This window comes from Nycticebus coucang, chromosome 14, assembly GCF_027406575.1.
Source record: "Nycticebus coucang isolate mNycCou1 chromosome 14, mNycCou1.pri, whole genome shotgun sequence".
Classification (NCBI taxonomy): domain Eukaryota; kingdom Metazoa; phylum Chordata; class Mammalia; order Primates; family Lorisidae; genus Nycticebus; species Nycticebus coucang.
In genome coordinates this window covers 4,541,261-4,555,176 of record NC_069793.1, presented here as the reverse complement: position 1 = coordinate 4,555,176, position 13,916 = coordinate 4,541,261, and the positions used below count along the sequence as shown (strand labels likewise).

General features: G+C 40.8%; 1 protein-coding gene across 6 annotated transcripts in view; it reads left to right on the top strand.

Annotated features, from left to right (window-relative positions):
• Positions 1-13,916, top strand: part of KMT5B (lysine methyltransferase 5B) — a 61,308-nt gene that overhangs the window by 17,917 nt on the left and 29,475 nt on the right. For 3 of the 6 annotated variants that reach the window (XM_053561204.1, XM_053561205.1, XM_053561209.1), the window contains exons 2-4: positions 3,186-3,418; positions 4,877-5,024; positions 12,076-12,144. In XM_053561204.1, the coding sequence (XP_053417179.1) occupies positions 3,259-3,418; positions 4,877-5,024; positions 12,076-12,144 (377 nt within the window). In that variant the 5' untranslated portion in view covers positions 3,186-3,258. Of the gene's footprint in view, positions 1-3,185; positions 3,419-4,876; positions 5,025-12,075; positions 12,145-12,431; positions 12,814-13,916 lie in introns of those variants that run through there. The other 3 variants (XM_053561206.1, XM_053561207.1, XM_053561208.1) reach the window with 2 other exon arrangements.

Below are 13,916 nucleotides of genomic sequence, written 5' to 3'. Positions count from 1 at the left end.
TGCTTTCTTTTCCCTTTATGCTTCAGAAGTACACTTGAGTTCTGTGCCTTTTCTCCTAAGTGTAAATATAGGATATTTGACAAGAGGTCTGGTCTTGAATTGTTAAAGTAATTGAAAATTATTTAGCTTATACTTCATGGATAATAGTTTTACTTAGCCTTTCCTGTTTAAGTAGTAGCATTTCTTTGGGTTTAGTGAAGCCCACAAGAAGAATCAAAAAACAGGCGCAATAAAAATTAAATACAAATTAAATTTAAATCGTGAAGGAGATAGGAGAAAAATACAATTGTAAAGGTATCCTTAGTATCGATCATGCGCTTTTTACCTTGCACCTAAGTATTTACATACACATCTTACGCCACTGAATTCACACAAATATTCCTAAGAGAGAACTAAGGCCAAATAAAAAATAATATTTTGTGTTTGTGTTAGGTGTCATTAAAGGTTTGTCCAGGTATGCATTTCTGGGAGTACTTCAGAATAATTCATCATCTGTACTTTCTGTGTATTTGGGGAAAAGAAGGGAAATTGACCCTTATCTGGTATAGTTGAGAGATTTGGAGGCAGTAGTGCTGGGTTCTGCTCATGATTCTGATGCAAGTTAATTGTATGGAATTGAGCGTGTGACCTCATTTTCATCTGCAGATTGAAGGAGTTGTACTGGTGATTTTAAAGTCCCCCTTAGCTCTGATGTTCTGTATTTTTGCACTTTATCTTTTTTTTTTTTTTTTTGCAGTTTTTGGCTGGGGCTGGGTTTGAACTCCCCACCTCCAGCATTTGGGGCTGGCGTCCTGCTCCTTTGAGCCACAGGCGCTGCCCTGTACTTTCTTAAGGTCTTTTTAGAATGCCTTACACCAAACCATCCAATCCCGAAATCCAACTTTTGTTGTTGTTTTATTTAAGACAGTCTCACTCTGTTGCCCAGGCTAGAGTGCAATGGCATCAGCCTAGCTTACAGCAACCTCATACTCCTGGCTCAAGTAATCTTCCTACCTCAGCCTCCTGAGTAGGTGAGATTACAGGTGCCCACTACAATACATGGCTAATTTTTCTATTTTTATTTTATTATTATTTTTTTTTTTTTTGAGACAGAGTTTCACCTTGTAGCCCTCAGTAAGTGCTGTGGCATCACCGCTCACAGCAACCTCAGACTCTTGGGCTTAAGCGATTCTCTTGCCTCAGCCTCCCAAGTAGCTGGGACTACAGGCGCCTGCCACAATGCCTGGCTATTTTTGTTGTTTTTGTTGTTGTTGTTGTCATTGTTGTTTAGCAGGCCTGGCTCAAACCCGCCAGCCCCCACTGCATATGGCCGGCTCCCTAACCACTGAGCTGTGGGCACTGAGCCAAATTTTTCTATTTTTAGTAAGGATAGAGTCTCTTCCTGCCTTCAGCTCCCCCAGTGTTAGGATTATAGGCATAAGTGAGATTTTGATAGTGAAAGATACCCCTATACTATTATACTGCACACGAACTTTATCTCCACCCTGTATAATACTCCTGATAGCCTCTCAACTTTGTTGCCACTGTAAAGGAATAAGGCAGATATTTTCAGACATTGATACTTGAATATTGGCCCCTTAAATATCTTGAACAGTGAGCTAAAGCTAGTAACAACAAAAAGATGTGAAGTTCTTTATTCTTGTTACTTTGCCAAATTGTGCGTTTCTTTTTACTGTAAGTAATGTGTAGCTAATGTAACAGTAGGAGTCTCTTACTCTGGTGGACAAAACTTAACATAATGCCTTTTCCTACACTTTCTTTGGAACAAGGGATATAAATAACTTCTCTGTAGTTTACTCTCAGTTCATTATCAAAACACGTTATTTGAGCAGACTGTAGAACTATACCTAGATACCAGCATTGTAAGAAGCAAGGATGATTTGTCTTGGTAACTGGAAGATAAATACTTAACTGAGTACCTATTATTTGCTAGTCATTATTCTAAGCACAAGGCAGAATGAGCCCCTGCCTGATGCAGCTTAAATTTCAGTCTGAGTATGTGTGTGAGGGTGGGGGGAGAGCTGTAGTTCTGAGCATGGCATCATAATGACTGGGGAAAGACAAGATTGTATCAGTTGAAACATCTGTTACTAAATTATAATCACTCTTCAGTTAATAGAGAACATCCTGAGAAATGCATCATTGTGTGAACATCATAGAATGTACTTACGTAAACTTAGATGATACAGCCGGAGTACATTCCTAGGCTATGTTATATATAGAGCCTATTGCTCCTAGGCTACAAATCTGTGTAGCATGTTACTATACTGAATACTATAGGTGATTGCAGAACATTGGTAAGCATTTGTGTATCTAAACATAGGAACGGTACAGTAAAAACACAGAATAAAATACAAAAATATAGTATACAATAGAACCTCCATAGTTAACCATCTCCATAAGTTGACCTAATTTTCATAGACTGAGCATGCGCCACATGTATGTATCAGTACGGCAGGCCTAGTTCCTTGTGTTGACCACCTCCATGTGTTGACCAGTCTGTTACAGTCCCTTGGTTGTTCAACCTACAGAGGTTCTACTATATCCTTTATATCCTTATTCTCTTTTTAAGCTTTTTTTCTTTTAAAACTTTTTTTAAAAAACTAAGACACGGGGATGCCGCCTGTGGCTCAAAGGAGTAGGGCACCAGCCTCATAGGCCGGAGGTGGCAGGTTCAAGCCCAGCCATGGCCAAAAACTGGAAAAAAAAAAAACAAAAAACTAAGGCTTGGTCACACACATCAGCCTAGGCTTACAGAGGACCAAGATCATCAATATCACTGTCTTCCATCTCCACATCTTGTCCCACTGGAAACTCTTCAGGGTCAGTAACGTGCATGGAGCCATCACCTCCTGTGATAACAAGGCCTTTTCCTGGAATACCTCCTGAAGGACTTGAGGCTATTTTACAGTTACCTTTTTGTTTTTTTTTTTTTTTGGTAAGTAGAAGTACACTGTAGAATAATAATGAAAAGTATAGAATATAGTAAATATTAGGCAATAGGAATTTCTCAACTTCATTATAATTTTTCAACTCCATTATATGGGTCTGTCCTTGACTGAAACCTCATTATATGGCATATGACTGTACTTTCAGTGTTATATATCTTTCTCAAGGGTCTGTTCAGAATGATCTTTCATGTGTTTACCTCTTTATTTTGTTTTTTCATATTTTGTTTCTATTAGGAGAGAACATTGAAATTCTCTGAGTTATTAGAAGAAAGTGACTAAATGCACCTGGGTCAGGCTGTCTGTGGGTATGAAGTGGTTGGGAGAATCCAAGAACATGGTGGTGAATGGCAGGAGAAATGGAGGCAAGTTGTCTAATGACCATCAGCAGAATCAGTCAAAATTACAGCATACAGGGAAGGACACCCTGAAGGCTGGCAGAAACACGGTCGAGAGGAGGTCAAGCAGATGTATGTACCGTGCTTAAACAGATAATACGTGACTGTTTTCGTTGCAATACAGATAATTCTTTCCAGTTTGTAATGTGTATTTTGTTTTCTTTTGTCTTAGAACAGTGCTTTACAATTTCATAGTTAATAGTATATAGCTTTTTTTTTTTTCTCTTCTTGAGACAGAGTCTCAAGCTTTTGCCCTGGGTAGAGTGCCATGGCGTCAAAGCAACCTCAAACTCTTGGGCTTAAGCGATTCTCTTGCCTTGGCCTCCTAAGTGGTTCAGAGTACAGGCGCCCACCACAAAGCCTGACTATTTTTTATTGTTGTTATTGTTGCAGTTGTTGTCTTTTAGCTGGCCCCGGCCAGGTTCAAACCCACACCCTTGGTGTATGTGGCCGGCACCCTGCCGACTGAGCTACGGGTGCTGCCCAGTATATAGCTTTTTTACTCTGAAAGTTTTATCAGTTTTTATTCTCATCAACCATATATCAAACTTAAATTTAATGCGTAATATTATCTTAATCCTGTTTTTCTGTCCATAACTTTATATTTTGTAGAATTTATGCCTGAATGGTTGATGTGTTCTATTTTAAAATTTTAAAAATACTGATGTTGAATTTCTTACAGGTTTAAACTATATATATATTCTTTATTTATTTATTTATTTGAGACAGAGTCTCACTCTATTGTCCCAGGTTGAGTGCCAAGGTGTCATATCTCACAACAACCTCAAAGTCTTGGGCTTGAGCAATCCTCTTGCCTAAACCTCCCAGGTAGCTGGGACTATAGGCATGCACCACCATGCCTTTTTTACTATTTTTAGTAGAGACAAAGTCTCACTTGTTCAGGCTGGTCTCAAACTCAAGTAATTCACCCATCTGGGCCTCCCAGAGTGCTGGGATTATAGGCATGAGCCACTGTGCCCAGCCCCCATAAGCAACTTTCTTAACCTCTGGGCCTCAGTTGCCTGCAAAGTGGGGATGATAATCACCTCATCTCTCCAAAAGCAGGAAGTTGAAATTAGCTCCTTGAGATTCCTTTTGTGCTTGATATCTTTAGTTCTGGCACTTCAGAAACTGTCTTGTGTTCCTCTTTTTTCCCCTCTCAACACAGCCCTGTCTGTAATGGCCATACGTCATGTTAAATAATAAACATCATCCATCCACTGTTTCTCAATGTTCCTTGGAGGTGGTAGAGTAAAGCTTCTGAACCAGAAGTTCTCACAACTGTGCAGGCCCCATTCTTGAGAACCTGATGTTTATCTGCTGACCAAAATAGCCTCAGTAATTGAAGTAGTTCACTGCATTTTGTTTTCTGTTTTATGCCAAAATTCTTCATTACTAAAACTGATTCAAATACCTAATTTTTTATTTCTTGATTACTAGCTTGAATGGGCAGTGAAAATAAAGATTTTGGGGGATAGCTTTAAGTAGTTTTTAACTTCAGTTAATTTTTTTTTCCTTTGCTTTTCACAGGTAATGGTAATTCAGGATTTGAAGGACAGAGTCGTTATGTACCATCTTCTGGAATGTCTGCCAAAGAACTCTGTGAAAACGATGACCTAGCAACCAGTTTGGTTCTTGATCCCTATTTAGGTTTTCAAACACATAAAATGAATACTAGGTAATTTTAAATCTTTATCCTGAATGGAACAGATGGTAATGTTGAATTTAAGAAAATAATTGGCTAATTTTACTTTTGCTCAAGATTTAAAATAGTATTAAAGGAAAGTTCTTAGCTACAGAAGGGTTTTCTGTATGTGAGCTAAAAGAAGCAAGCAAAGCCTCTGAGAGTCTTTTTCAATTTTAATTTTGTGTTCTTATTTTACCTCAGAACATTTCTATTAAAATATAAAGCTGGAGGAGCATCTTCATGTTCTATTTTAAATGTTGTTGATAATTATCTTACCTAAAAGAAAAATTTTACAAGCATCCTGCAAAACTTTGAAAATGTGTGATTCTTTCTTAAAGTAGGTTACACCCCCCTTTTTATTAATTTATTGTAGACTTTTAAATAATTGTTACTGTATACAGGGGGAATTTGTCACGTTTAATCTTTGGAGTTCATCTAATCATTTTTAAAGATGTTTACATTCATTATGCAGGTAAGAAATTAGATATATCAGGTGGTGAAATTAGAAAATATTACATTAATCTTGAAATCAGTCATCCTTTAACATCTGAGGCCTCTCTTTTATTCTAATTCTCTTAAATAACATCTCTCCCTTTAAAAAAGACCCTTAGATCATTTCATAATTGTTTCTGCCACTAAACAGGTCAGAGTTTTTTTTTTTTTTTTTTTTGGCCGGGGCTGGGTTTGAACCCACCACCTCCGGCATATGGGACCGGCGCCCTACTCCTTGAGCCACAGGCGCCGCCCAAACAGGTCAGAGTTTTGCAGCTTTTTGTTTTTTTGCAGTTTTTGTCCGGGGCTGGGTTTGAACCCAGTACCTCCGGCATATGGGGCCAGCACCTTGTTCCTTTGAGCCACAGGCACCACCCCAGCTTTGCAGCATTTTTATCTCTTTCATGACAAACGGTTGAGTCTGGTGGAAAAAAATAACAGGGACTTAGAATTTAGAGCACCATTCTGTACCTTCATTAAAGTTCATTGTACTTGGGGTTCATAGCTCTAGTATCAGTGGCAACCCTAGAAGATAGTTACTGATAAGTAGTTGGGGTAAGATGACAATTGGTGGGCAGCGCCTATGGCTCAGTGAGTAGGGTGCCGGCCCCATATACCAAGGGTAGCAGGTTCATACCTGGCCCCGAGGCTGAGGCAATCACCTCAGCCCGAGAGCTGGAGGTTGTTGTGAGCTGTGATGCCATGGCACTCTACCAAGGGCGATAAAGTGAGACTCTGTCTCAACAAAAACCAAACAAAACAAAACAAAAAAACACACACACAAAAAGATGACAGTTGGTGAGTACCAGTGATTGGAGGAAATTCTTCCTTTTTCCCCCATTTTAATTTGGTTCCCTTGCTGAATTAAAACATAGTATAGGCTCAGCGCTTGCGGCTCAAGTGGCTAAGGCCTCAGCCACATACACCTGAGCTGGCGGGTTTAAATCCAGTCGAGGCCCACCAAACAACAATGACAGCTGCAACCAAAAAATAGCCAGGCATTGTGGTGGGCACCTGTGGTCCCAGCTACTTGGGAGGCAGAGGCAGGAGAATTGCTTGAGCCCAGGAGTTGGAGGTTGCTGAGAGCTGTGATGCCGTGGCACTCTACCTAGGGCGACAGCTTGAGGCTCTGTCTCAAAAAAAAAAAAAAAGGACACAGTACAATTGGCTAGATGTGATAGCTCATGTCTGTAATCCCAGCATTCTGGGAGGCCAAAGTGGATGAATTGTTTGAACTCACAGGTTCGAGACCAGCCTGACCAAGAATGAGACCCCGTCTCTAAAAATAGCTGGGCTTTGTAGCCAGTGCCTGTAGTCCTAGCTACTCAGGAGGCTGAGATAAGAGAATCACTTAAACCCAAGAGTTTGAGGTTGCTGTGAGCTATGACACCACAGCACTCTACGAAGGTGACAAAGTGAGACTCTGTCTCAAAAAAAATAAATGCAATACAGTCATTTAGTAATCAAGAAATTTAGGTTAAAATGTTCCTTTAGGGTGGCGCCTGTGGCTCAGTGAGTAGGGCGCCGGCCCCATATACCGAGGGTGGTGGGTTCATAACCCAGCCCTGGCTGAACTGTAATCCCAGCTGCTCCGGAGGCTGAGGCAGGAGAATCGCGGGAGCCCAAGAGCTAGAGGTTGCTGTGAGTCCTGTGACATCATGGCACTCTACTGAAGGCAGTAAAGTGAGACTCTGTCTCTACAAAAAAAAAAAAAGTTCCTTTAATATTTTCATATAATTTTCTGTCATGTATCATAAAATGTTCCTTTAATATTTTCTTTTTTTTTTTTTTTTTTGTAGAGACAGAATCTCACTGTACCGCCCTCAGGTAGAGTGCGGTGGCGTCACACGGCTCACAGCAACCTCTAACTCTTGGGCTCACGCGATTCTCTTGCCTCAGCCTCCCGAGCAGCTGGGACTACAGGCGCCCGCCACAGCACCCGGCTATTTTTGTTGTTGTTGTTGTTGTTGTTGTTGTTGTTGCAGTTTGGCCGGGGCTGGGTTTGAACCCGCCACCCTCGGCATATGGGGCCGGCGCCCTACTCACTGAGCCACAGGCGCCACCTCCTTTAATATTTTCATATAATTTTCTGTCATGTGGGTGGTGCCTGTGGCTCAATGGAGTAGGGCGCTGGCCCCATATGCCAGAAGTGGCGGGTTCAAACCCATCCCTGGCCAAAACCAATTTTCTGTCATGTATCTTTACTCACTAAGATGAAGTGAGATGTTGGAATGGAGTTGAGAGATTATTTAACTAATGGCTGACCATTCTCTGGAAAATCTACAAGATTAGATGGTCCAACTAAGGTCTAGATTGCATTGTAAATCCACTTCCCTTTTTCCCCATTGTACATAAATGAGACTAGCTCTCATTCTCTTCCTGGAAGACTAAAAGATTCTGATAGTATTTGGGTTGCCCATAGCCCTGTTTTTCTTTTTCCCTGGGTTAAGAAGTGTGAATATGTGAATCACTGTTTGACACAGTTGTCAGGTAGCATTCAGGATATAACCACAAAAGCCTCTGATTTTTGACCTGGAGTCAAGAAACTTACGTTGATTATGTCTTGCGTACTGAGCTATGGAAGCACATTAAACATTTTAGAAAGTGTTAAATTAAAATTACAATGGCTCAGCGCCTGTGCTCCGTGGTTGGGGCAGCGGCCACTTGCACTGGAGCTGGTGAGTTTGAACCTGGCCGGGGCCTGCTAAACAATAACAATAATAATTACAAAAAATAGCCGGGCATTGTGGTGGGCACCTGTAGTCCCAGCTACTGGGAGTCTGAGGCAAGAGAATCGCTTAAGCCCAAGAGTTTGAGGTTGCTGTGAGCTGTGATGCCACGGTACTCTACCAAGGGTGACATAATAAGACTCTGTCTCAAAAAAAAAAAAAAAAAAAATTACAATGAAAGTTATAGTCAGTGGTTTTGGAAGAACTTCATATATTCATGCTTTTATTCAAGAGGTGAAGGGTTACCTATTAGTGGTTTCTGCATTAGGAAATACTCTAATTTTATGTAAGTCCTCCTAGGCCACTGCTTATCGTAATTAACTTACATATGAATCACTTGGGAATCTTGTTAAAATGCAGGTTCTAAAAAAAAAAATGCAGGAGGGCGGCACCTGTGGCTCAGTCGGTAGGGCGCCGGCCCCATATACCGAGGGTGGTGGGTTCAAACCCGGCTCCGGCCAAACTGCAACCAAAAAATAGCTGGGCATTGTGGCGGGCGCCTGTAGTCCCGGCTGCTCAGGAGGCTGAGGCAAGAGAATCGCTTAGGCCCAGGAGTTGGAGGTTGCTGTGAGCTGTGTGATGCCACGGCACTCTACCAAGGGCCATAAAGTGAGACTCTGTCTCTACAAAAAAAAAAAAAATGCAGGTTCTGATTCAGTAGCTTTGGGGTAGACAGGGCAACAGTTGTTTCCTAGGGTGTACCTAAAACCATATCATCAGGTGGCACCTGTGGCTCAGTGAGTAGGGCGCCGGCCCCATATACCGAGGGTGGTGGGTTCAAACCCAGCCCCTGCTGAACTGCAACCAAAAAATAGCTGGGCGTTGTGGCGGGCGCCTGTAGTCCCAGCTGCTCGAGAGGCTGAGGCAGGAGAATCGCTGAAGCCCAAGAGCTAGAGGTTGCTGTGAGTCCTGTGACTCACAGCACTCTACTGAAGGCGGTAAAGTGAGACTCTGTCTCTACAAAAAAAATATATATATATAAAATGTAAAGTTTAGGATTACCACACAAATTAAAACTCAAGAAGTTACTGTTATCTAAGGACTCTTAAAATCCATCCAGTACATACAATTTTTTCCCATTGGTTAGGTGAGGTAGTTCCTGCCTGTAATCCTAGCACACTGGGAGATTGAGGTGGGTGGATTGCTTGAGCTCAGGAGTTCGAGACAGGCCTGGACAAAAAGGGGACCCCATCGCTATTAAAAATAGGAAAGAAAACCTGAGGCAAGAGGATTTGCTTAAGCCCAAGAGTTGGAGGTTGCTATGAGCTAAGATGCCACAGCACTCTACCCAGGGTGACAGCTTGAGACTCTGTCTCAAAAATAAAATATATATATATATATATTTTATATATATATATATATATTTTTTTTTTTTTACCATAGAAACTGAAGTATCTAAAATCAAAGCTGGTTTAAACAAGTTAAACTGGAGGAAGATAACATTTATTCATAGTTTTCACCACAACATTTCACTCTATAGTTCCTAAAACAGCTTGTGGTGATGTGGACAGTCCTATCCCCTGGTTGGAGCAAGCTGGTTTGTCAGAGGCCCTCGCACTCCAGGTCAGTGTGGCTGCACAGGCCTCCCCTCTCTCTGCTAGAGGAATTCAGTTCATGCACATTTTACCAGACTTTTCTCTTATGCTGCTATTTAAGAAGACACAAATTTTAGGTGGCGCCCATGGCTCAGTGGGTAGGGCATTGGCCACATGCACCAGGGCTGGTAAGTTCAAACCCAGCCCAAGTCTGCTAAAACAAAAAAAAGAAGAAGAAGATACAAATTTTATTAATGAAGCTTAGTAATCTTAGGAAAAGTGTACATCTTCATTTCATCTTAGTGGATTTATTTGAAAATAAAACTATGCTTGGGCAGCGCCTGTGGCTCAGTTGGTAAGGCGCCGGCCCCATATACCGAGGGTGGCGGGTTCAAACCCGGCCCCGGCCAAACTGCAACCAAAAAATAGCCGGGCTTTGTGGCGGGCGCCTGTAGTCCCAGCTGCTCGGGAGGCTGAGGCAAGAGAATCGCTTAAGCCCAGGAGTTGGAGGTTGCTGTGAGCTGTGTGAGGCCACGGCACTCTACCGAGGGCCATAAAGTGAGACTCTGTCTCTACAAAAAAAATAAATAAATAAAACTATGCCTTTTAGCTTTTCATCTTTTGAGCAAGAATTTACCAGAATATTGATTTCAGTCATTTTCAAAGATATATTTTTTAGAAAGTAAGAAAAATCTGTAATGTTTTATTGGAATAGTAGATAATCCAATAAATTCTTCTTAGTTTATTGACTTTCTCTTAAAAGAAGTGACTGGAAAATATAATGGATCTTGGATTTTAATTTTCCAAACTTTTGGTTCCTGCACCTGTGTAATAAAAAAATTCTCCAAGCCGTCTGCGCATTCCTTGAAGTGGTCTTTTTGTTGATGTTTATGCATCAGTAATTCGATTGTCATTTTTAAATTTCTCTTTTTTACATCCTTTTGCCTCCCTTCTACTTCTTTTAGTTTACCACCAAGAAGACTGTTTAGAAACAGTAGATGTTTAATGATTTGAGAATTTTCAAAACTGGCTATATTTTGAGTTGATTTAATATTTCACTATATTTACTAAGAAATCTGTCACAGCTGTAGCATGAATATTTAAAAATAGTATAAATAAAATACTAATTTCAGTTTATTGAGGAAAATTTGGATCTAATTGACTTTTTTGTTAATTATGAAACTTATTAAGAGAGTAGAGTTCTTACTGTTCTTGTTTTTATTATTTTTTTTTTTTTTTGAAACATAGTTTCAAGCTGTTGCCCTGGGTAGAGTGCTGTAGTGTCACAGCTCACAGCAACCTCAAATTTTTGGGCTTAAGCAATTCTCTTACCTTAGCCTCCCAAGTAGCTGGGACTACAGGTGCCTGCCACAACACCCAGCTATTTTTTGGTTGTAGTCGTCGTTTGGCAGGCCCTGGCTGGGTTTGAACCCGCCAGCTCCAGTGTATGTGGCTGGCACCCTAGCTGCTGAGCTACAGGCGCCGAGCCCAGTGCTCTTGTTTTTAAAAAACAAGGAATGGAGGCCTGTGGCTCAGTGAGTAGGGCGCCAGCCCCATATGCCGAGGGTGGCGGGTTTAAACCCAGCCCCGGCCAAACTGCAACCAAAAAAAAAATAGCCTGGCATTGTGGCGGGCGCCTGTAGTCCCAGCTGCTCGGGAGGCTGAGGCAAGAGAATCGCGTAAGCCCAAGAGTTAGAGGTTGCTGTGAGCCGTGTGACACCACGGCACTCTACCCGAGGGCGGCACAGTGAGACTCGGTCTCTACAAAAAAAAAAAAAAAACAAACAAGGAATGTAAGCAGGGTATTGTACGGAGATACTTTCACTAATGCCCCCTTGTTTAGGCTATGTCACCTTGAGGTTTTATAGTATCCTGAAGAGGGGGAAGTCTCAGGTAAACATCTAGCTAAACAGGAAGTAGCATTTTAAAAAATGAGTCATCTCAGGACAACTTTTCTTTGACACGTCTCTTGTTTTCGTAATTCACACATAAGCCTGTACAGTCCTTCCTTATCTTCCCACAATATTACTTTAAAATTAGGTGCTTGACTAGAGTGCATAAAGAAGTTTTCCAGACTTTCCAACTTAATGGTAAGATTGTTACGTGGGAGGGAAAGAATTTCAGCAGTTTTTACTTCACCTTGACTGCCCATGGCATCTCCCGAGTTCTTAAATATCACAGAATTTTAAGGATTTTTGCAACGAGTATTGTAAGCCTGTTTGGAAATTAACAAGTACAAATTATACAAATAGCTTTTTATTGTTGTTTGTTTTTGCATTTATATAGCGCCTTTCCTTCGAGGAGCTCAAGGCATTTTTCAAAATCTGACAGTTTTCCTCACAACAACCCTGTGAGGTAGGTAGAGTGCATTACAAACAATAGTAAGATCCCAACTAACCTATTTCAGCCTTTATAATGTTCTTTTAAGTATTTTGAGGTGTCAGCATAAATGTGAGTTTAAGAACATTTTGCAAACCTTTTACAATAGTTGGTAATAGTTATATTTTTTTAAAAAACCACTTGTACTCCATAACAGGGTAATTTTAAGAGAAATCATTCATGAAAAGATCAGGAGTCACTCCATGGAATTAGCTGAGCACTGATTGTAGGACTCAGCCAGGTATGTTTTTGGTTCTTGTTTATTTTCAGGTCCAGATGGAATGGAGAGTTATGGTTCTGTGACTCCTGCTCGGCATCTACAGACTGTCAGTTTGCAGCTAAACTTCCTTCAGAGGGGGAAATGTGTTCACTGTGTTGCCTCATGGTCTTATTTTTTAATATCTTAAAAATATTTGAGCATTTTTCTCTCTTCCTCTCTTCTTTCTTTTTTTCTGTTCCCCTTCCTCTCCCCCCACCCCTCCAGTCAACTCTTGATTGTACATGCTAATGGAAGGGCACAGTAGTACACCTAATACAAATCTGCAACTTTTCTTCATTGCCACAGTGGTCTCTTGGGTTTGGAAACAGAAAAACCAAATAGCAAGAAAACCTGGGAAGTCAGTCTCTGGAAAGAGTGGGGAACAGGTGTGTGGGAGTGTGAATTCATGTTTTTTTTTTTTCCTGCCCCTTTTAATAATAGCTATTGTAAATGACACATTTTTGTATTTCTTATACTAGCCATTTATCAGAAATGTGGGAAGAGAAAAATAATGTAAAATTTGCTACTTTTAAACAAATAATTTAAGAGAGGGAGGAAGGGGCAAATTGATTTGGAAATGCCAAATACCTATTTTTCTTGCCTCCCCTGCCACCCTACCCCACCCCCCAAATGCTAAATTTAAACATTCATATTGATATCCATCCCTTCCACTGTATTTATTGTCATTATACAAGCTAGAGCTATCTCTGGCTGGGCTCAGGGCTGGTGCTTATGGCAAGCACGTAGTCAGGCACTCTTCTAACCATGAACTGACACAAGAGGGCTCTCCTGGGCCAAGTAACAGAACTGGAGCAAGAAGGGCTTGGGTATGTCACACCTCTTCCATTAATTAGCTCTAAGTCCTTGGCAAACTATTTAGCCTTGCTAGGCCTCATTTGTGGAATGAGGGTTTTAATGATCTGAGTTTTTTTCTATCTTTACCATAGTTATAAAGATTGCTTAATGCAGTTTAGGAGGTTAGAGTGATTATGATTAAGGAGAAGAGATAGAGGGTATTTTCCTGTTCAATAAGAGAAAATTATTTTTTTCCAGGGTTCTTCAGTGGTTTTGCTCTGGCCCCAATGTCTGTTAACAGTCCTAATTTTTATTTCCCACACGATTTTTGTTATAATGGGATTTGACTTGAGCTGTCAGCCAGGTGGTTTTTCTATCTTATTGAAAACAGCTATCTCTTCGCCTGCCTGTCTGCACCCATAACCATTTTCTTCCTCTTCTTCACTGTCATGTCATGCCCATAGCAGCCAACTGTGCCAGTAAGTTTTAACACTTGAGGGATAGCAAATTACATTATAAATGAAATAGAGTTTTTTGCTAGCTTGTAACAGAGGATAGCTTTGGGAGTTTTATTTGTGTTTGAGGCAATAAAGTTAGGAAAACAGAAACAAAAGTCAACACAGGAAAGGTGGAAGGCAGAATATTGCTAAATCAAGAGTTGACTATTTTGTATTGGTTTTAGCATTTAAATTGG